This window comes from Silurus meridionalis, chromosome 1 (assembly GCF_014805685.1).
Source record: "Silurus meridionalis isolate SWU-2019-XX chromosome 1, ASM1480568v1, whole genome shotgun sequence".
NCBI lineage: Eukaryota > Metazoa > Chordata > Actinopteri > Siluriformes > Siluridae > Silurus > Silurus meridionalis.
In genome coordinates this window covers 15,322,942-15,346,989 of record NC_060884.1, presented here as the reverse complement: position 1 = coordinate 15,346,989, position 24,048 = coordinate 15,322,942, and the positions used below count along the sequence as shown (strand labels likewise).

The 24,048-nt window shown below is 37.5% G+C and overlaps 1 protein-coding gene and 1 non-coding gene across 11 annotated transcripts in view; one reads left to right on the top strand and one right to left on the bottom strand.

The window, feature by feature from the left end:
- Positions 1-19,945, bottom strand: part of ralgapb (Ral GTPase activating protein non-catalytic subunit beta) — a 39,823-nt gene extending 19,878 nt beyond the window's left edge. The window contains exons 1-10 of one of the 10 annotated variants that reach the window (XM_046874118.1): positions 19,691-19,945; positions 15,683-15,891; positions 7,616-7,818; positions 5,307-5,473; positions 4,868-5,054; positions 3,551-3,682; positions 3,289-3,467; positions 1,912-1,962; positions 1,320-1,367; positions 618-653 (exon numbers count right to left, since the gene is read on the bottom strand). In XM_046874118.1, the coding sequence (XP_046730074.1) occupies positions 618-653; positions 1,320-1,367; positions 1,912-1,962; positions 3,289-3,467; positions 3,551-3,682; positions 4,868-5,054; positions 5,307-5,473; positions 7,616-7,818; positions 15,683-15,859 (1,180 nt within the window). In that variant the 5' untranslated portion in view covers positions 15,860-15,891; positions 19,691-19,945. Of the gene's footprint in view, positions 1-617; positions 654-1,319; positions 1,368-1,911; positions 1,963-3,288; positions 3,468-3,550; positions 3,683-4,867; positions 5,055-5,306; positions 5,474-7,615; positions 7,819-11,776; positions 11,948-15,682; positions 15,892-19,690 lie in introns of those variants that run through there. The other 9 variants (XM_046873972.1, XM_046874051.1, XM_046873901.1 and 6 more) reach the window with 9 other exon arrangements.
- trnaq-cug lies at positions 18,387-18,459 on the top strand. Its single transcript has one exon. It is a non-coding gene; the product is annotated as a tRNA-Gln (tRNA).
- Positions 19,946-24,048: the final 4,103 nt, after the last annotated feature.

Genomic DNA, 24,048 nt, shown 5'->3' with positions numbered 1-24,048 from the left:
TCTACACACAGATTTAACAATTCAGCAGAGCCACATTTTTCAGTATTACATCACCACCAGGTGGTTCCAGATTTTCTTATTTGGTCTCCAGCTGGTGAGTCAAAATAATTCATATTTCAGCGCAGTCACAGTAATCAAAGACATGTACTATATAAAACATCAATCAAAAAGATACTATACTACAGACATCCATGATGCTGAATGGTAAATACTGATTGGGTGAGTAGAGCAGATTTGTCAATGAAGCATAATCCATTCTGCAAAGAGATCCTTCTGAACACATACAAACTGGAAATAAACAGTCTGCATAATGTGCTAAAACAACACACTAAAGCCGATGATTTCTAAGCCATAAAGTTGCTTTTGAATCCCCATGCCCTCTGTAACATCCATTGTAATGCCAGTGTTCAGGTTTCACAAATAGCAGAGGTCAACCCCTTTATTTCGATCCCCAAGTTCTTGTAGCGCATCCATGATTTTCACTTTATTATTACATTTTTTTTAATGCATGCACTCTTTCAAAAAGTCAATCACACTCCATGTCCCATGTGATTTGTCAGGAGCATGTTTTTTTTTTTTTTTTTATAAAAAATAAAAATGAAAATGAAAAGAAATACCATAAGATGGTAGCCTGTCTCGAAACACAGCAACACCTAGGGACAAATGGGATTTTAAATGCTGACACAGCATACCTTCTTCCTCACACTTGTTTGAGTTCTAAAAAAAGCTTTGCATGTGACTATGTAAATACACTGCTCATGACGAAGTAGTTTTTTGTTTACTAGTTTTCATACAGGACCCACACACACACACACACACACACAGAGAGAGAGAGAAGAAATGCAAAGAACTAGTACAAATATCACAATGTATCAGACATTAGAAACAATTTGCACCATTTCCGTTTGAGTTCTGTTGAACTTTTTCTCTCCCCAACTGCAGTTCAATGTTTCTAATCCCTGAAACACTGCAATCTGTATGACACCAAGGAATGCAAGAATACAGGGTTAATCAAAAAGAATGAACCGATTACATTACTGTGGCAGCCATTCCAATCTTGGATAACTCCTCTTTCAAATGGTCACTGACTAATACATGAGGATGCTTGAGAACTGAAGCAATGCGTCATGATATCGGTTCATTCTTTTTGAATAACCCTGTACATTCATTGTTGCCTCAATACAATGTCCAAGCCCATCTACAAACTACACCCGCCCACCAAAAAATAAAAACAAAACAAAACAATCAATCAATTGTGATGTGTCTAACTCCATAACTGGTTAGTCACTAGTTGATTAGGTTGGTCATGTAGAGAATACCTAGAGAGGGAAGTCTGTCTCGAATATATCTTCTAGAAAGTGTTGTTCCTGAGAAGAAGAAACACATGAGATCCACTGATGCACAGTGATACACACTGCACCCCACACAAAAGACCATGAAGAGGCAAAAAATACAAAGCATTAAGCAATTAGTAATTACACCTACAGAGCACACACTGGCAATTAGCCCCAGAAGTAAAGCATCCAAGAGGTGGATTAGATCTTAAAGGATTGCAGATCGCTATTGATGGCTGGCTGAAATATACTCCTGCTTGATTGTGTGTGTAAAGTGTAGCATGCAATAGGGACAAGTTTTAAGAACAGACACTAAAACACATGACCATTTATTTCGATTTGAACACAAGGGTCCTGGTGTCACTGAAGGTAATCAGCATTGCTACTTGTTCTGGAGTTAGTCAAACCAGCCAGTCCTAACCAAACAAACTGAATTAAATGATCTGAGTTCTATTATTTGATAAATAGCTTTGCATGAGAAAAGAAAAATCTGAAATCCAACTGATATTAGTAAACCCTTATTGACCAGATTGATATGAAAGGAGTGGGAACAGAAAGTGCAATTTTCACTAAGTACCATAAGAGGGCAGAGTTTCATGACTCTTGTTTTTCTTAAAAACTGCCACACCTAGAAGAGGAAACAGAATTGCACTTTGGGACAAATCATATTCATGAGGTTGAAAAATATGACAGAACTACATACATATTAATAAAAATGTAATAAATATTGTCAAAGCAGTTTTTCTTAAATTGATAAACCAAATTTCCTCACACTGGTGAACATGGCAGGTGGATCCCAAATCATATACTTATGCACCATTTTACACTATAAACTGTAGTTCCAACAAATGTTAGACACCTCATCCTACTTACATGTTGGGAAATGGTAGAGGAAACGAGTTACTACTATAACGAGATACTACTATATTAGATTATGGATTATGGACGCACAATTGGCCTGTAAAGACAAGGGCATTTGGGGTATTCTGCCTTCGGAGTCGCATTACGTGTGTTTGACGAGACTGGCTAATGCTTCCAATCAGTTTTAAAAAGAAACATAAAAAAATACAATAAAATCAAAATTGTGGAGGGGCATATAAGAATTATTATATACAGTCAGCCCTGACCTACAAACGCCCAATTTACGAATGATGAATAATTGACTTATCTACAGTATCTATTTACAGTATTTCATAATTCGGGGGCTACGTGTATAAGCAATTTTATTATACTTGATGATTATCACAAGATATAAAACCAACATCCCTTTCAACACCATATGATATGTAATTGCGGAAAAAAAAAAGAAAAAAAAAAAATTTGAATTTAGAAATTAGAATTAGAGACATCTCAAAAGTGCTTCAGAGAAATCATTTTATGCAATGCTACTCTGCTAAAACTCATACAGTAGACGGTAGAGTACATAGTGCATAGTACATCATTTGGGACACAATTGTTTCTTGGAGTGAAATGTTCAGCAGGTCTATTACAAATTATTAATATACACTAACAGCATTTAATAACACAGATTCATCAATACCATTTGATAGACCAAGTACAAGTAGGAGAACGTGTTTTCCGGTATTTTTTTCAAATATACTGATACGGCACGAGCGGATCCGTGATTTGGCGTGATTTATAAGATGTTTTATTAACTTCCTCATCTTGATATTTTCACAACGCACTGTCGGTTGCATGCACTGCTCTGAATGCAGTCATTAACGTATAACACACAGATCGTTATCATTTTCTGTCGTCAGCACAACGTCCGCTAGGCTTTCGTCACACCTGCTGTCGGACGCTGTTACTCACGCTCTGTAGAAGTTTTAACCTGGCTTCCGAATGACACTCGATACCACTATTGGTATTGATGCATCACTTTTTATTATAACAATAATGCTCATGTTTCACTACCAAGTTTAAATGGATTTAAGGCATTTTTAACCTGCCTCACCTAAGAAAGCATCCACCAAGCAGCTGATGCCCCTCATGGCTCGAAAGAAGATCTGAGGCAGCTGTTTGAGACAGGGGTGCTGGACCACCTCCGGGGGCACACTGTTCACACCAAGCAGCTGCTCCTGGAACTTGGGAGTGGAGCTCACAATCACAGGGTTACTAAGATCCACTGGATTACTGATGGGGAAAAAAAATTGGTATTAAATCCTTGAGTAAAACCTAACCTTCATCTATACATTTCTCTGTAATGTTCCATATACCTAAGCATGTGTAGGAAGCGATACCAAGTCTGTGCTACACAGTCGTTATCCATTTCTGTAGGTATAAGACTGGCGTCTTCCTCTGGCACTTTAAAAGGAGGAAAGGATGGTCCATATGTGAACCTCAGCAGTCTGAAAAATAAAAATAAAAATAAAAAAACAGATAAAAGATGCATTATGGAGAATCTACAGCTTCTGGCTGAACTGAAAAATGTTCTTCTTTTGTGCATATTTAAACCCAAGAGACCAAGTGGTGAATAAATAACTTTAGTTTCAGAGACACAACACTGTCTAATAGCTAGCTAGATAGATAGATTTTTATTCATGTATTAATGTAATATGTTTGAAATAAAATACAAGAATTTTATAATTTAATATTTTAAATGTATTCTAACACTTCTTTTAATCAGTCTACATTCGCAATCATATTTTATAAAAAAAAAAAAAAAAAAAAACATTATTGACATTTACAATGAGCATGACTGATGAATGATTTTGATTCTGTTTTGATTCTGTTTCACCATTTTTCTGCTACTGTGCACCTTATTCTGTCACGACAAGTTTTACTGGCGGAGCTATTGCTATCTTTATTTTTATATTCTGTGTATTGTGTATTGTCCTGCACTGTCCTGTGTTGTCTTTTGCACTGTTTGCACCAGTTGCACACATGCACTTTATGTGGCGAGGATCTTAGTTCTTGGCCCTGTGTTCTTCTGTTCTGTGACTGTTGTTTTATGTTGTTATGTTGTTTTATGTAGCACCAGGGTTCAGGAGGAACGTTGTTTCATTTCACTGTGTACTGCATCAGCTATATATGGTTGAAATGACAATAAAAGCTTCTTGACTCGATTCGATTATCAGTGTATTTAAACAACTCTGGTAGCAGTAAAAGAGGATTTCTTTGACCGAATTGTGTTTTTTATAGAATCAACACTATTAATATAAATAAAGTGGTCGATACAGTCTGTGCTTCTGTCAGTGTTTAGCAGTGTTCCAAAACGTTTCTAACCTGGGCAAAAAACAAAACAAAAAAAAAAGCGCTAACCCAAAGTGACAATACATGTCAAAAGTTTAAATGTATTTGTATAATTTATGCTATTTCTCTGACTAACGATTTATTGTTAAGACCATTTAAAGCTTCATGTTTTGCCCAGTGAAATAGGGCAAAATATAAATAAAAAATACAAAATATTTAAAATACAGTGACAGAGACCTTTTTTTCCTCAGATGGTCCCATAGGTGTAATTCGAATGAGAGAAATGTTATTATATATATATTTTTTGTCATAATTTACATCATGCTACACATTAACTGCACCTGGAGGTGAGGGCAGCGATGACTTTGCTCCACTGCTCCACCACAGGCGGATGGTGTCTCCAATTTGCTAACATCTCTCTGGCTGTCTTCCAGTATGGTGGCGTTGGGAAGCAGCGTGTACAGGCCAGGAACCAAACTTCAAACAGTACACTGATCAATTTCTCAGCCAGTTTCTCAGCTATGCCACCTGGAAAGGGGAACAAACACAGGGGGTAAAAATAGGCTAAATAGTAATATAGAAAAAAAAAAATCATAGTGTGATAATACTCGAATATCATGCTTAACTTGTATAAAGAACACAGAATGAAGTCATTATATATGATGAGAGGACATTTGGGATGGGGGGGGTGGGGGGGTCAGGATACCATGTGTGACTCGAAGCACAGAGTGTGGCTGAATGTGGTAGGCAGAACTGGACAATGTCGCCGTGGATACAAACCTCCAACAGTGGGTGGGGCGAGCAGCGTATCATTGATACGAAGCAGGAAGAGAAGCAGCACCTCCCATGTCTCTCTGGCCATACAGGAGGAGTCACGAGCGAGTTTCTGTACTGCAGACAGCACCTGCTGACACAGCTTGAAGTGCATAGGGCTGAAGTTCTCAGGCCTGTGAGACACACAAACGATTCATTTTTTCTTTCATTCATTAGCTGAAGAGTTAATAATTACATACAGTTTATGGACTAATATGTTTGTTCAAATAAAAGGGTCAGTCATTTAAGACTTTCAGAATGCAAACTTTTTGCAAGGACCTGTTGTAAATATGCCTCACGACTGGATGTCTCATCACACGCTAATGTTAAATATGATGTGATATGTGATATGAATACACAGGTCAAATCATTTTTAAAATTGGTGTGTGAACTACATCACTGCACAAAACACAGCATCGGAATTAAAAAAAGATATTAAATACTGAATATTAAATATGTTCAATTTAAACGTTATAATATTAAATTGCTGGCACTATCGACAAAAATTCATACATTCGAGTTATACAATATGAGAGCAGCCTCCAAAGCTGAACCACTGACGAAACATGCTGTTTATTTGTGTCTTTATTCATTTTAAATGTTTTTGGAGTGTATTTATTAATATAATTATTATATTCATTTATTTATGGTAGCACGTTTTTATGATCCAGTACTGTTTCTTTTATTGATTTGTTGTTTTTTTTATAATTCAGTTCAGTAATATTTGAATATTACATATATATTATATATATGTTATGCTTGTTTTTTTTTTAATCCAGTATCCAACCTAGCTATCGGTAAAATCACTTTCAATTGTCACTTTTTACTTGAACAATTAGTCAAAAGGACGAGAGAAAGTGAAACAGTGGACGTCTTACTCTGATTGGAAGGTCATGAGTTTAAATCTGAACTGCCAAATTACCATTGCACAGGCTGGGAGTAATTTGCTTACATTTACAGCATTTGGCAGACGCTCTGATCCAAAGCAATTTCCATTGATAGATTTGGTGCAGTAGGTCACAGACTATGAATATACCATGAGTCCAAAACTTGAGCGAGAATATAGTATAGAAAAGCAAGATTTTTTTTTTATTGCATAAGTGCTATTGTGAACAGTGAAGAGTCTTGAAGCATGTCTTTCTTGCACCCTGAGAGATGGTGGGATCTGCTGAGCAGTGGCTGAAAAGCATGTGGTGAAGTGTGGGGTGAGGTAAAAGCTGTGAGGCAGAGGGTTGCTGGTTCGGTTTTGGCTTTGTAGGTGAGCATTACTGTCTTAAATCTGATGCAGACAGCTACAGGAAGCCAATAAAGGGAGCATAGAAATAGAAGAGTGTTATGGGAGAACTAATGAAGGCTAAAAACATGTCACACAAAGACATTCTGCATCTGCTTAAAACAAATCAGGAGAAAGGTCTGCAGGTGTTGTTTATTTGTTTCTGTATAAACACCCATGAATTATGTAATCATGTCTCCCAGGACGCTGCACATACAGTACGTGGAACCTAGTCCATCCCCTCGAGTCATTAATTCCTGAGTCAGTAAATCATCAAGGAGACTCCTCTTGCCTTCAGAAGATTAATGTTTGACTCAGTAAATTCTTTGGTCATGACTAAGATGGATTTTAATGAGTACCGTTTGGAGATTTCTCTCATTTCAGTGCAGTAACATTGTGTATTAAGCTGTAAATATTTCTAAATATGAGCATAAAAGTATACTTATATGACATCGATAATCTCTTTATGATATAATGGTATTCTTAAAACATCCCATACAATTGTGTGCCTCCAACTTAGTGGTAATATTTTGGGAAACAAGCACTCAAGGTTGGGAAAGGCAGGTGTCCCAATACTTTTGTCCAAATAGTGTATTACTGCATCGATTTGACATTTAAATTTCTAACTGCTTATTGCAGAACTGGTAGCTGCCAGGTCACATGATAACAACACACACGCCGACTATATCATTGTAAGAAACTCAAAAAATTATTTACACAACAAAAAAAAAAAGTTGCAAACTGCAACTTACCAAACGGATGAGCTTTTAAATAAACTGACTGAAATGAGTTGTCACAAAAAAAAAAAACCTAAACATCAAACTGAAGCAAACTGTAGCCATATATATATTATATATATATATATATATATATATATATATATATATATATATATATATATATATATATATATATATATATATATAGAGTCTGAAATCAATTTTATGTCTTCGGAAGGGAATTTGAACAAAATATTGGTTCAGTCAATAATGCATAGTATTACCTCGGCAGGAAGAGGTTGTAAAGATGTTTGAGGATCGTTTGAACATAAAGGTTGGGTTCTTTAATGATAGGTTGGGGTATGGAGTCTCGTGGTGACACCAGGGCCATGATCCAGTCCGTGTAGACATCCACACACAGCTTGACTGTATCTCCATCCGACGGAAGAGTCAGACCGTAACATATTACTTCCATAGTCCATTTCACCTATTAAGATAAACACATGAATGATTAGAGAAGCATACACAAACCATTTTTTACATCATTCAAAAGGAAAGGAAATGGCAAGTTAAATAAGAAATGATTTAAGATGAATTTTGAGTGGCTATCAAGAATCCTGCCTCTGTTAGAAAATTAATTATGCACTGCAATTGTAAACTTCAATAAAAAAAATGATTTTGGTAGTTTAATCTCCACCAACTACTGTTTATGTATATACAAATTGATTTGCTTTACCAAATATCCTTGAGCTATGCCTAGATCTTAGTTCAAAACTATCATTCATTTACTTATTTAACATAAAATTGACATGAAATCGTCAAAACTGTGTCCCCATTGACTTATCAGCTAATGTATCTCCACATATTTGAAGCATGTGAACTGCCTGTAGAGACAAAACCATATTTTAGATAAAGTCATATTTTCAGTTCCTTTAACTCTTTTTTTTTATTTAGCAGTAGCTGAGTAAAATCTCTCCGCTATCACAGTTCCTTTGTCTTTTCTTACCTCTTCCACTAAAGTAACATTCCATGAATGTTTGTTTAACTCATGTTAATAATTAGCTGAACCTGTTGCAAGTGTGGAAATGATGTTCTCTGAAACTGTGCTGTAGAAAAACAATTGGATAGTGGCTTCTAAAGGACAAACAAAATGCACAATAAATAATACGCCCATTTTCCCCGGCACATTCTCGCAACCCAGTAAAAACTCCATGGACCGCTCTTTTTCTTTTTGGTGTGTTTGAAAAATCTTTAAAAAAAAATCAGAAGTTAATATATTGTTTGTAAAACATTACACTAAGAATTGTGCTTGAAGCACACTGCCGATGTTCCTGCTCGTGAGATTAAACAGCAAAATGAAGGTTTACGTTTTATATTTTTAGCATCTGGCAGACTTACAATTCTACACTGAGCAGTTGAGGGTTAAGGGCCTTGCTCATGAGACCAGAAGTAACAGCTTGGTGGTGCTGAAACAGGAATTTATGACGTACCGATCAGAAGTCCAACAACAAAAGTGCTTCTATTTTTCAATCACAGTCTATGGTTTCTTTTTTTTTTGCCAGTTATGAATTTTGCTGAAGCTTAAAGGTGCAACAAAGTAACAACGAGGAAACACCATTCAATAGCCACGACTACTGTTCTCCATAAGCGCTAAACAGCTGAACAGTCACCACCTACTGATTTATTCCAAGATGTTGACCTCCTCTTCAGGGTTTCGACAAGTATTTTAGAACATTTTCATTTTCACACTTACACCCTGCCCTAATATTTTGACTGAAAAAATACACAAACATTTCCAAAAGCATTGCAAACTGCCAAGAAAAACATTCGCCTTCCAAGCTCACGCCATTTCCTACAGTATTTCCTTTAGCTTCAGTATTCATTTTCACTTTAAAATACTTGTCTGAAAGTCCCTGATCAGGTCACATTATGTGGGGCTCCGGGCTCCTTGCTCCTTAGGGGGGTGAGGGTGGGGGGGGGTGAGAAAAATGGGACATGGTCAGACCGAGCACAATACTGTGATGAAGAAGCACAAGCTAATAGTAATTAGATTGCAGAGGGATTGTATATCATCACAACTAATTAACTGTTAAGCACTGTTACTCCTTACCAACAACTGACCTGGTGAGTGTACCACTCGAATGTTTTCCAAAAGTGCCATTGCGAAGGAAATCCATCGAGGCACAGCTTTAATACAGGAATTTAATGTGTCACTATAAACATTGGAGAAATGACTATGTTCTTAAAGAAAGTATAATATGGCAAAGAATTTTGGATGAATTATGCTAATCTACACCATAAAACATGCTTATAATAAGAAGTTTCTTTATTATATATTTTTTGATGGTCCATGACAGTGGTCTTCAAACTGTGTTTCGTATCTAGAGTGAAGGTCGTCTGTTTTCTGATTACAACATCAATACCTGCATTTTAACAAACTGTTATTGGGCCTCAATATCTTCTGTGTGTGCTTGTGTGGGCTGTAACGCAAAAACCTCAAATCTATATCAATTATATATAGTGGAACCCGGATATGTCGATGTCCTAGGGGACGTCAAAAAGCATCAAGATAACCGATGATCGAGATAAACGAAAATCAAAATGGTGGCAATATATTAACGTGCTTGAAATTTCTTTATGTACATGATGTGCGTTAATAAATGAGAATGTGCATGCACGTGTTTTTGGAGGTTTTTTTTACACAACAGCGTTGCCACGATTTGTTTGATGAAGGCATGCTATAATAATGTACATACATGTTTGTTAACTGTCAGGAATCCACCTGCCACGCCCCCTTCGGCGCCCCCTTCGGCGTGGCAGGTGCTTTCTCTGAAGCTCCCGGCTTCAATCGCGTACATATGGTGCTCGTTTATCATCATCACCAGCTCCTATTTAAACTTCCACACTCTCACTGTCTGTTATTGTGGGTATATGTTGGTTCACGGCGGTCGTTGTTATCGCTCATGCGTATCCCGGTACGTGTCTTCCCACCGGCACTCTCTCAACGGCTGCGCTTTTCTTCCCAAAGCGCATCGCGGATTCCCCCCGATCCTGCCGGTGTTCATTCTATGCTTTTGCTGCTCATCCCACGTTCTCCCGTGTGCTGTTCAGCGCCGCACTTCTACTTTCGCCTCCCGTTCATCGCATAACATTTAACAACAAAAGGCATATGTGCACTAACTAACAGCAGAGATTCACCAGTATACAATACAACACCTGTAGCAGCTGTAAGGCTTGATTTTTCCGCCACTTTCGCGAGTTCTTCTGTGGCTGCACAGTGCCGATCGAGATAGCTGACGTTAAATGGCAAATTTTTCAACATAACCGATAAAAAATGCTAAGACAAAGCGAGAATTTGGCGGTTCCACTTCAAAAAAGTCGACTTAATAGGGTTGTCGAGTTAACCGAGGTCGAGATAAGTGGGTTCCACTGTATATCCTAAAATATTAAGCAGAACTTCTATAAAGAAAAAGTTTTTATGAGAATCTATGAGGTCATTATATCAAAACAGAAGGTCATCTGTGGTATCTGCTTGATATCACTAATAAAAACCAAAAAGTACCTGACCTTTAAAAAATAAATAATAAAAACAAAAACAAAAAAACAAACAGTGCCTACAAAGAAAAGGCACCATTAGTACATTCCTGGCACTGACTCGCATTATCCAAATAGCTTGAGGCCTTTGTGGAAGCTCGGGGGTGGAGGCAATCGATAAAGATCAGATCCAGAGAGTGGCCGAAAGGGAATTCGCAGGATATCCTTCTACTGTTATCAGGCTGCACAGAAGCCTGCAGGAACCGCAAACACAATATAACAGATGGGGAAGTTAAAGCTTTACAACATGCAGTGAAACACACACACACACACACACACACACACACACACACACACACACACACACACACACACACACACACACACACACACACACACTAGGCGTAAGGGTCAGAATTTTTGCAATACCACACAAATCACAATAAAACAAAACCCACAGAAATAATAGGAAGTGCTTCAAGCTCTCACTTTAACACTGATACTGACTAAAGAATCTGCTTAACATCTAAACGAGAGCAACATGTCTCCTGTGCATTTCCTATGAACATTTCCAAGGCAAACATATGTAAATACAACACACAGGTTTCATCCTGAAAGGACACCAAATGCTTATACCACAAGACATTCGAATATGTTATTGGTTTTTAGATTTTAACCTGCTCAATAGAGAGCACTATCTGTTCAAATGACAGTAATCCAGCAGCCTTTAATAAAACTCTCAACTGTTTGTCTGTCCTGAGAAGTAGCAACATAAAGTTAGTAAAGTGATGCCAGACAGCTTCCATCTTGCCATAAAGTCTCTGGAAGAATGTTCACCACTAGCCCACACATAGTAGATATACAACAGCAGTTTGTGGAATACAACTTTAGGATAACATTTTGTAACTTACTAACATTTTGAACTGTCATTCAAGTAAAATATCCAACACGGAATGCCAGTTTGCTTCTGTTTTAGTTCCTCCGTTGTGGCTGTGATTTGGATTGACTAAACAATATACTTTGATCCAGCTGCTTGAATGCAATCTGAGAAAACTGGATCGCAGGGGAAATGCTGAATAACTGAAACATGCCAGCATACAGTCTGTTAATAAGAAAAGACTGATCTTGTGTTAGAGCTGAGCCTGTAACTGATTAGCTGTCATAATCGATTTATAACTAACCAACAAAACAATAACGTATGAGAGCATTGCCATTTGTTACTGAATAACATGGAACAGGGAAACTTTAAAGGAATGAAGCAACACTCATACTCTTGCACTACATAACACTGTGCACAAAACAGCTCTATTACCACAAGTCATTTTAACACAAACACATCAATTTGTTTTTGACTTGTTTTTCTTAAAAAAATAAATGTGAATTGTGCACAGCTAAGCTGAACATTCAGACCGGATTGGTAAAAAGTCTGAGATGTTATTTTGAGTTTAAGTTCAGTCTGTGTTCTAGGGAGGGAGCAAGGAAGGGGAAGGAAGAAATAAAGAAAGACCAAAAAAGAGAAAAGAAAGACCAAAAAAAAGAGAAAAAGAAAGACCAAAAAAAAGAGAAAAAGATAGAGAAAAAGAAAGACCAGAAAAAAGAAAGACAGAAAAAAGAGAAAGACAGAAAAAAGAGACAGACAGAAAGAGAGAAAGACAGAAAGAGAGAAAGACAGAAAGAGAGAGAGACCGCCACAATATTCACAAATGATTCACAAGTAGGGCTGCAACTAACAATTACTTTAGATCAATTAATCAGCTGATTATTATTGCTGTTTTATTTTGCGATTGATCGACAAATCTAATAAAAATAAATTATTAAATGTTTTGCGTATTATAACAATATAGAACCCAAATTCAGGGTATTTATGTATAAAAGTGCACTTAAAAAATCCAAAAGCCACATATTGAGTTTAACTATCTTTAATTAAAACATTTAAAAGCTTCTAGTAGCTGATTGTTGAGGAACGCATGGGGGATTTCTCCTTTGAACAAAATCACTCATGCTGGGTTGCTTCTGTAAAAAAAAAAAAAAAGAAAAAGAAAAAATCATTAGTATGCAACGTGAAGCAATTTCTGTAAATCAACATTTTGTATTGTATTTTGCAGATGGCAAGTTGACTACCAAACTAAAAAAAAAAAACGTTATAAAATGTAATACATAATTTTTTTCATCATTTGTAAAGATATAAGCATCTATAAAATATTATTAATTTCATTTTGTATAATATTTAAATGATATATGCATAAATTAAATATACAAACATTGAAAACAAGCACTTGAATGTACACAGTAAATCACGTTTGAAAACTGGTAAGTTATAAACGCTAGAAAAAAGAATGGAACAAACAAATGCAGCAAGCTAACAGACTTGTTAAAAAAAAAAAAGAAAACAATATACATTACATACAAAAGTACATGTACAAATGCATAAGAATTTGCTGATAACCATAACAGTGGGTAAAAGTGTTATCGTTTACTGCTGCTGTTATTTGCTGCTTTTAGATTTACTGTTTGTGATACTGTGTGTGATTTAAATTGAATCCATCACTATGTCGAGAGCGAGCTGATTGCGCAACCTGATGCTCGCGAGTCTCGACAAAACAGATCCAGTGCGAAAGTCCCGAAGTTATCAAACAAACAGTTTACACAATAGCACTTCATTAAACTACACCTTTTTCACATGATGAGGATAAACAGTTTTTGCTCACCGTGCTCATGTTTCGCCTTCATCCATGACTCCTGTGTGTTTGCTTTTCGCGTGTTTGTGCATCACCGTGGTACTTCCATCCAACACAAGCTCAGCTTTGCATAACTTTCAGGTACGGTTTTCTTTGTTGCGTTTAATATAAAATGCTCCTATGCCTTGGATGACCTGGGACGCACTCTTTTTCCTGCTGCGGGTTTGACCCTGTACTCTCCGCTATTTCCCCAAGCGGCTGTGTTATCTTGCTGTCACGCTAAACCTGTAAATTGAGCAGCCCAGAAGGGCATCCGTTGACAACGAATTTCATTATCAATTATTATCGGTTAGTTGTTGCTGCCCCGTTCACAAGCATTTCAGATGACTGATACAATTTAGATTCCGTTTAATGAAGCAGGTTTAGTTTGGTTTGTTTGAATGACGAGGCGAGTTTAGACGGAGGTCGAGATCCAATTAAATCTTGTGTTTTTATTCAAAGATTTCTGAAGGGAAAATAAAATCTATCTGTGCTGCATTGTAACAGTGGTATTGCAATGAATGTTGCTGGTATTACACTCGATGTAATATCCTGTGTATAGGTCTGTTTGTTCTAGTTAGTCATGTGTTATCTTGTGTTCATTTATGTTGCTCCATGTAGCACCTTTGTCTTGGAGGAAGGCTGTTTCGTTTTACTGTGCACTCTAAAGCCACTTGACTTGACTTGAAGTACAGGTAGACCCCAAATTACGATGTAAATACGGACCGAAAAACCGATCGGAAGTCCATCAGTCGAGAAGAGTGACTACTTTATGATGCTTTCCGACGCAGACATAAAGAGGCACCGTAAACACGTTTACAATTGTTTTTTTTTTTACATAGTACATATAAAAGTAAATAACAAATTTTATAAAAGATTTTATATTTTTTCCGTCTGAGGTGACCGTATCTCTGAAATGTCGTAAGTCGAGTGATCGTAGGTCAGGGTGTGACTGTAGTTTTGTTATTGGGAACAGGGAATTAGATCAGCCTTATTGAAAAAAAGCCAAGATGTATTTAAAAAAAATATATTCTTTCCACTAAAAATTAAAGGTTAAATGACATTATTGGGGGGAAAACACAATAAACATACAAATACGCAATCATATCTGTGAATCTTTTGTTTACAAGCTGATCAAATCAGCATTTTATTAACTTATTTGCATAATTAAATCAACTAAAAGAAATCTATTTTTGTTGAAAAAAGCCATAATCAGTTTCAACATACAGTATATTGTCCCCTGACAATCATAGACGACGTGGACAGATTTGTCAGTACCTTTAGAAAAGAAATAGATATAATTACAAACAATTGATTTCTTTCAAATTTGCCAAGCCACAATGCTTCCGGGAGAATGTCCTTTGGACAGATCGGAGCTTTTTGGCAAAGCACATGAGCTGTACGTTCAAACACGTGGAAAAAAAAAAGATCTTTCACAGAAACAATACCCGCTGTGAATCATTGAGGGGGTTCGGTGATGTTTTAGGGCCGAGTTGCTAAAATAAAATTGGCACAATGAAATCTAAAGACTAACAAGCCATTCTGGAGCGAAACGTACTGCTCAGTGGCAGAAAGCTCCGTCTCAGCCACAGCTCATGGGTCCTCCAACAGGATAATGACCCAAAGCATACAGCTAAAAATACCCAAGAATGGCTAAGAATACAATAAGTGTTCTGAATAGAAGCCATGATCTGAATCTTATCAAACCACCTGGAAAAAAGGTGAAGCACGTTGTGTGGTGAAGGAATCCTTTAGACATGAAACAGCTATAGTTTGCTCATGAAAAATAGGCCAAACTACCTGTCGACACATACAAAATCTTAGTGAGAGCAGAAATCGGTTGTTTGCAGTGATTGCACAAATCTAAAGGTTGTGCAACAACATATTCGGTTGAGGGTTCTATTGTTTTTGTTCGTGCGCTTTTCATTTGTATAATTATCAAAAATATTCTGAGTATCAAAAGCAGTAAGATTTCTATAAAATATGCAAAAAATGTAAATTAAATAAAAAATAAATAAATAAATGATGGATACTAATTACTTCTGTCCAACAGGGGCGCCAACAATTTTGTCCACACAATTTTTGTATGTTTCTGCATACCTCTTTATCAGTCTTGAGGAGGCACTCGGAGGTGGGAGCTCCCAGGGTGGAACCCAGAGGCCGAACCACCGCGTTGGCAACGTCACGGCCCACACTGGCAGGGTACGAGTGCAGGACGCTGACGTGACCCTGATCGCTCTGCACCACCAGGTGCAAAGACCTCCATTCCGAGTACATGGCTGTAGACTTCTACTGCATCTAGCTGAGCTCTGAAATCACACGCAAACACCAGCATTTTGTCAAAACTGGAGCAAAGTTTCACAACAACTCCAAATTCATTTGCAACAGGAACTGATATTTTGGCTTAAATGTCACTAGAGCTCTGGCCACACGCAGACAATCAGACAACAGCCTGCAGTGTGCGTCTCAATGTTAATTAACGCTCGGCCTTTTTAGAACTAACGAGCGGAGCACAACAAAACAGTCTATGCATCCTGTCTGTGGTGTTTACCTCACTACTGCGGAATTGTTTATTACATCAAGGGTTTCCTGTGGTTGCACAAAAACTGTACCTTCATCTGCATATCAACTGTAGCTCTTCAAATGCCAGACGCAGCAACAACCCAGTCTCTGAAATGCACTACGAGCAAATATGGAGCTCAACAATGAATACACAAATTCACTTCGACAAAAATTCCTTCATGTTCAGTAAATGATGATCAGGATCGTGGAGGAATCTGAAGCAATCCTGGAAACACTATGTGGTGGGTATCGCGCGCGCGCACACACACACACACACACACACATTCATCGATACATTCATTTACAACTAGGGTGCAAATTCAGTGTAGCCAATTGATGATCCACTTGCTTGTTTTTACCATGTAGGAGGAAACTGGAAAACCCAGAGGAAACCCCCACCCACGCACATGGAAACCTGAATTCAGAATTGAACCAGAACGTGTGAATCTGAGGCAGCAAATCTGCATTGAGTGAGGCGGGGAAAAAAACGTAAATGAATACACAATCAAGGCACCTGCACAGTAAAGTATAAACCATGTGCACACTTTAGAGTTGCCCTAACAAATAAATAAACAAACAAACACTTAATAGCCATTTATCACAAGTTGTTTCCACTTTGCCGACCTGCCAGCTTTATCCCGATGCCCTATTCGAGATCTAAAAAGCCATGAAGTTATAGAAACGGTCTGCTACAATGGCTCAGGACTGCAGTTGGCATGAACAGTCTTAGATTCAAGTGTCCATCAGTAAACAGTTAGAAACCATAACAATGATTCAACTATAATGAATGGACATTGGGTGTCACCTGGATAAAAATGGGTTCCCTTTTGAGTCTGGTTCCTCTCAAGGTTTCTTCCTCATACCATTTTAGAGATTTTGTTTTTCTTTTTTTTAATTGTGACTGTTATCACTATTATCAGGGATCTGACTTATAAAAACTGACTTATGATGGTAAAATTTGGAACAATGACTTGGGACAATGTCCATGGTTAGAAATCCTATATAAATAAAACTGAATTGAAGAATAAACATCAGGCTACGGTCTTTCCAGGCGAGGGTACACACATCAGGTGAGAATGAGGAGGAGGAGGGAGGTTGCCTATACAAACGCATTCGAATGACACGGCTGACACTTTCCAGACGCTCTTTTCCTCCTCTCTACACTCAATCATACAACTACCATAAACAGACTGTTTTAAAAAAAACCTATTCATGAGCAGCGACCGGAGCAGACCGGAATAACATGTTTTTTAAATAAATGTTACAGGTTTAAACCGGCGGTTTGTATGTACCACAGCTTTGTAGAAACTGAAAACCGACCATAAATAATAATACTAACTAATATATATATATATATATATATATATATATATATATATATATATATATATATATATATAAATAAAACAGATTTAGGAATAGAAACGCTGGAACTGGATCATCAGCAAGCTCACATTCCCCACAAACCGACTCAAGAGCTGTGAATTAATTCCGGATATTGACCGTGTGAAACAGGTGCGGAAGTCCAGTAGATGCCACTCCACCAGCTGTATCTAAGCAAACCTGACAGACCTCTAGCTAAACATGGAGAAATTAGAGGAGTTTAGTGAGAGCTTTGAGAGTTGGAAATGGAGAATTTCTCACAACATTTGAGGACAACGTCCCAGATGACGAGTGTGTACATCTGGACTTGTACATGTCTGAGCTGGTGGACATACAGGACCGTCCAGCTTTAAGTCTGAGAAGTGTAGAAGACCAGCAGAGTTTAACAACCTGTAGAGCAAGTTCCTCTCAGGGGGCGGGACATATATTTTCTACAAAGCGTTTAATTGGATGAATAAATGAGCAATCATCAAATTATAAATCAGTCACACTGACGTTTCAGACATGGGCACCGACCGAGTTTAACAGCCATCGCTGTAGAGCAAGTCCCTCTGAGAGGGGCGGGACATATACTTTCACCATAGCACGTAATTGGACAAATAATCAACCAATTAAAAATCAGTCACACTCATGCAGCAGATATACTACTACTCGATCCGTACTGTAAACACTATTTCAACTAAGCATGTGTGCAAATGTGTCTACTTCATCAACAATGTGTCATTTATATCAAGATTATCAATAGTAAAACTAGTGACAACGGATCGAGTAGCCACAATAGTCAAAGCCGTACAACCAAATACACACCGACCGTCTTTAAGAGCCATCATTTCAGAGTCCCTGGTGGGTCCCATGGGGATCCCCTGGTGGTCTAGTGGTTAGGATGCGGCGCTCTGACCGCTGCGGCCCGGGTTCGATCCCTGGTCAGGGAACCAACCCCAGCCACTCTTAGTGCCTGTCCCAAGCCCGGATAAATGGGGAGGGTTGCGTTAGGAAGGGCATCCAGCGTAAAAACATGTGCCAAATCAAACATGCAGATGATCCACTGAAAGAAAGTACTCTAGAGTAAGTCCCTCCCTGTGGGCGGGGCATAAACCATCTACAGAGCATCTAATTGGATGAATACAGACCTAGTACAAGATGAATCATCAAAAAAAAAATGTCCTGTTCCCCACTTAATGATGGACTCTAATATTAAAATGGGAATACCTCCAACACGTAGTGGCCCGAACACGATGGGAAATATACACCCAGCGCTTGGGGTGGATTTCAGGGCCACTTTAAAAACACGGGCCCTGCACCTGCGACTTCCGTAAACTCTGTTTGCTGGCTCCAGGCGCTGCTATGTCTCAAACAGCATACTGTCCTACTAGATAGTACACAATAATAGCACGGGGTTGAAGTGGACCCACTGTTGACTACTGTACTGGGTGATTTGGGACGCAGCAGAACAGGAAGCGAATCACGACAGCACGTTATCACTGTCTCTCATGTCTACAGGAGTTGTCATTAAACACACAACAACAACAAAACCTGCATGTTATGTATTTCTATTATGGAAAAAATAATTCGTCTAAAATATAATAATAATAATAATAATACGCGTGCTTTCATTGCGGTGAAACTGATCTACAGGAAGACTAGCTTGAGCTGGGCAGGAAGGTGGTGGTTGTTGTTGTGGTTGGATTGGACCGACTGATCACGTCGATCTGCTTAAATTCCTGAAATTAAACCTCCGAGATCAGAGACGATCAGCACTGGATCCCCCTGAACGCTTTCCTGCCGACATTATCTCAATTTTATGAAACAGGAAGAACTCTAATGGACCAGCATTAGCTAGCAGGCTAATCAGAGCTAGCCCAGGAGCCTAGCCTTGTTTGACGGCTCATTCAGCTTCGATGACAGCTTAGGCTCCAGCTCGCGTTTGCACACTGTGTACTGACTGATTGTCTTGCAGGATACAGAAAACCTTTTTTATTCCATAAAATTAAAAGGAATCAAGGTGAACACGAATCAGATCGTTAGCACTCTTAGCTTAGCCTGCTACCATAACCATATCGGTGATGTTATTGTAGGCCGCAATGCGGGACAATCCTGCAGGGGGAAAAACACAAGAGTCTGCTGTCAGACTAACTAACCGGAAGAGCAGTAAGCTTTACTTACCTGCTTCCGAGGTCATAGCAAGCACTCGTGTCTGTTCAGTGGATCAGGCAGGACGGACAGGAGAAACTCTGCAGCATCTTTGTCACTAGCTAGATCACATCCATAGCTGTGCACCGCAGACGGTTTGACCACAGCGCGGACACGGAGACTATGGATGATAGAGATCACCGCCAGGGGGCGCTACACTGAGCCAGCACGAAGGAGAGGCCTGCGAAACAGGGCAGCACGAAACAGCACTCCAATCCGCTTACTTCTCACTATAAAGGGACACGAAATAGCGTGCTTAGGGAGCCTACGTAGTGCACTTCTGTGTTTCTAAAAGGGTACTGTTTAGGACTCAGCCCTGGTCAATTAGTATAGTCTATTCATGAGCAGTTTACACGAAATGGTCTTAAAAGTTTATTTATCAGCCTAAACCCCTTAAACTGTGATATCCATTCGATGTACTTTCTCAGTACAAACTATGGAAGCCAGTTTCCGCCACTGAATACAAAATAATACAAGGTTATTGCGACTTTTTATCTCACAATTCTGCCTTGTTTTTCTCAGAATTGCATGATACAACCTCGCAATTCTGACTTTTCTTTTCAAAACTGTGATATATAAACTCTGAATTGTGAGAAAAAAAGGCTGAATTGTGAGATATAAACTCGCGTTACAATGTCTCGCATTTGCGACACTTTCTGGCAAAGCACATAATAGGCTTTCAAATCTATTATACGCAAATCATATAGGATTATCATGCCATAGAGTTAATATGGCCAATATTATATAATATAATAATATAGTATATGGTATACAATAAAAAGTTCACCGCCGTATTCTGTAAGAAACACATCTCGTGGTTTCCTATGGTCCTCTGCCAGAAAGTGTCGCAAATGAGTTACTCGCAAAGTCAGAAATCTGACATTATAACGCGAGTCCATATCTCACAATTCAGACTTTTTTTTCGCATTTGCGAGCTCATATTTCACAATTGTGACTTTTTTCTAAACTCGCAATCAAATAATAATATTTTAGATATTTATCAGAAACCTTCCCCTCCTGTGTGTTCCAGAAACCTGGTCACTTCAACTGACCAAATAATAAATACTACAGGGGTTTCATTGTTGGGTTTCATTTCTACCACTGCCAAACCAATAAATAAAGTAATTCATTAAATAAAAAAATAAATGATGAACATATATATATATATATATATATATATATATATATATATATATATATATATATATAAAATTTGCTTCATGAAAACATTTTAAGACTGTATCTTGTCTTTATAACATGTCTGTGTTAAACAGCATTTAAAGGAAAATGGGCTATTCTTTGATTTGAATGGCAAATTAAAGGCAGAATGAACTATATACAGATTTCTCTTCTGTTCATGTGCTTTCCGTTTTCTGAATTGCTAAAAAATAAAAGAATACTTTTATTTTTAAAAGCATTCTCACTCTGTAGCAATTTGTAACATCTTCCCACATAACAATAGCACTCATTTAAATCGTGCAATATTACTTATGTAATCTTATCTTATCTTATCTTACATAAAATTTATAATAAGCAGAAATACATTTCTGGTTTCATTTAAAATCATATACCAGCACATCTTCAAGGTACCCTGTGGTATTTTTCATCAGCAGTTAATCTTGCCATACTTTACAAGCGATAACATTTCATGATTATGGATGCCCTAAAGACTTAATGTATATATATATATATATATATATATATATATATATATATATATATATATATATATATATATACAGACAGACAGACAGACAGTTAGATAGATAGATAGATAGATAGATAGATAGATAGATAGATAGATAGATAGATAGATAGATAGATAGATAGATAGATAGATAGATAGATAGATAGATCACCCAGGAGAAAATGAAAGTTACTGGATTTACTTGAATTTAAAGAATTCAAGTAAATCCAGTTTTTACATTGCTTCAGTAACATTTATGGCATTTGATAGATGCCCTTTTCCAGTGTGACTTACAATTATCTCATTTATACAACTGCGCAGTTGAAGGTTAAGTGTTTGGTCAAGAGCACAGCAGTGGTAGCTTGGTGATTTTAGAATTGACTGTCTGATCCAGTGTCCAATATCTTAACCATTGGGCAAAATCTTCCCACAATTTTGTAAAATGCAATAAAACTTTGGCGTTAGTAATCTTACCCAAGTGATGTCACCCCTTCTCCTGCAAACAATGTGTGTATATGTGTCACTCTTATTATTGTTTCATGTCATCCTGTCTCTAGACTTGTCAGGCTACAGACATTCATTTACAATACATGCAGTCTTTGCTCTGGCCAGGCTACTGTGGAACTGGAAATACCCTCCCATGTGCTGTATCCATCGCTGGATAGACTTGCCCCAAATCAATCATGGGTATTCTTGTAATAAATCTTCCACTTGTGGTGTGGTGAAATACTCCTGCAGGCTTGAGGAATAAGGAGTATTCTGGCAGAAATAGACTGAAGAATGATTGTCAGTAAAGCACTTGTGTGCCCCGACAGCAGAGTAAAAAACAGACATTATCCCAAATAACAGTGTGACTGCTTTGGCTGCCCTCACTCACTTTGCTCTTGAAGGATATTATTCTAAAGACAGCCGAGGAAAGCTAGTAGATGTTGTATTAGTCCAAGGTAACATGTCTCACTGGCTTAAGGCAGCATAGTGTGATATTTTCTCCATGGGACATACACTTTGACCCAATGACATATATTGTCCTCTCCTCGTACTTTGGGTGAGGGTAAACTAGGTTCATCAGTAAGGCTGTACTCTAATGCTGTATGAAAATTACACAATTGAGCATGCAATATCTTAGCATTGTATGATTACATCATACTATAGTGGGTCACCATATAACATACTGTACCACACTATACTATATATTGCTCACTTAGACTTATTTGCGCATGCCAACCTTTCAAAGCTGGTTCTTTTCTACGTTCCTTTTTTAGTGGATCATTGTAGACATTTTGTTCCTTTGACATTCTTTGACTGTGAAGCAATGTAATTGTACTTGCAAATGCATTAGACTCTTAGTTTAATGCATTGTTGTCTATTACCATATTTATAATTACATAATTACATGACCTCATGATTAATTGATAATCATGGCTTGCCTCCAGAATATTGTAATCCCTCACACCTTCCAAACACAAATTCTTTTTTCAAGGGTTATAGGTGGGTCAATGTTCAATGCTTAATGGTCTGACTTAATAATCAGAGATTGTGAACACACCACACTAACTTGTAGATATATTGAAGTCTGGTGTTCTTCCTTTCCTTTTCATGGAGGACACTGAGAATATAGCACCCAAGGGCATGACTTGTATAACAATACTTTATTGTATTTCACACAATACAGTATGTAAAAAAACACACACAAGAAGAACAACAGGACAGAGAACTGAGTCCATTCAGGTTTAAGAATACTTTGCATCAGTGGACAGTACAATGGACAGTTTTTGTCTGAAACTCTGCATTGTGAAGCAGCTCAAATGTAGACCTTTGCCCACTTTTGAACCTAAACATACCATAGACAAGAACATGGACAAATTGATAAAAAAAATATGTTCTGCTTTTTCTGATAACTTCCTCATTGGCTCCCACATCCTCTTTTGTGTGTTTTTTCAGGTGTTTCAATGTAGTTGGGCTTCATTCTTTCCTGACACTTTCCTTACATTCTGACTGAACTTTGTTTAGTTTATTTGCTTTTCTAATTTTAATTTGATTGTCTAATAAAAACTGTAGGTTAATATTACCTTGTAAGTTGTTTGTGTGAAGAAATGTACACAATGAGGAAACACTTTCTTCAGCTCACTGGTTTGATTATACAAATATAGTCATAGCAGAATGTACTTCCCAAAATGGTCAAATTATTCAGAGATGTGATCTTCAAAGTGTATGATAACATGATTTGACTTACTTCAAAAATCACATAAATCCAAAAGTACAATCACCCCAGAAGTGTGGTATGGTCAATTGGGATTAAATATGAAATGAGGAAAAAAGCACATACAAATCTTTTGGTCAGGTGTTCACAAACTTGTGTGCATATAGTTTATGTATCAGGTGTATCTTTTTGATGTTTTATTGTTCACAACACAAGTAATTTGTTCATGTCTTTTGCTAAGGTTTATAGAATGTGCCCTTTTTTTAAATTATTTAAAATATTGAATACTAATAGGAATATAGCGCATCACAAAAAAAATCTTCAGAATTAGTATTTTGATTATCCACTGTTTTCAGCACAGCCTAAGCAATATCTGACTTACTCAGATGATGAAGAATGTTAAATCTAATCGTTATGGGCATAACTGCACACAAATTGGGAAAT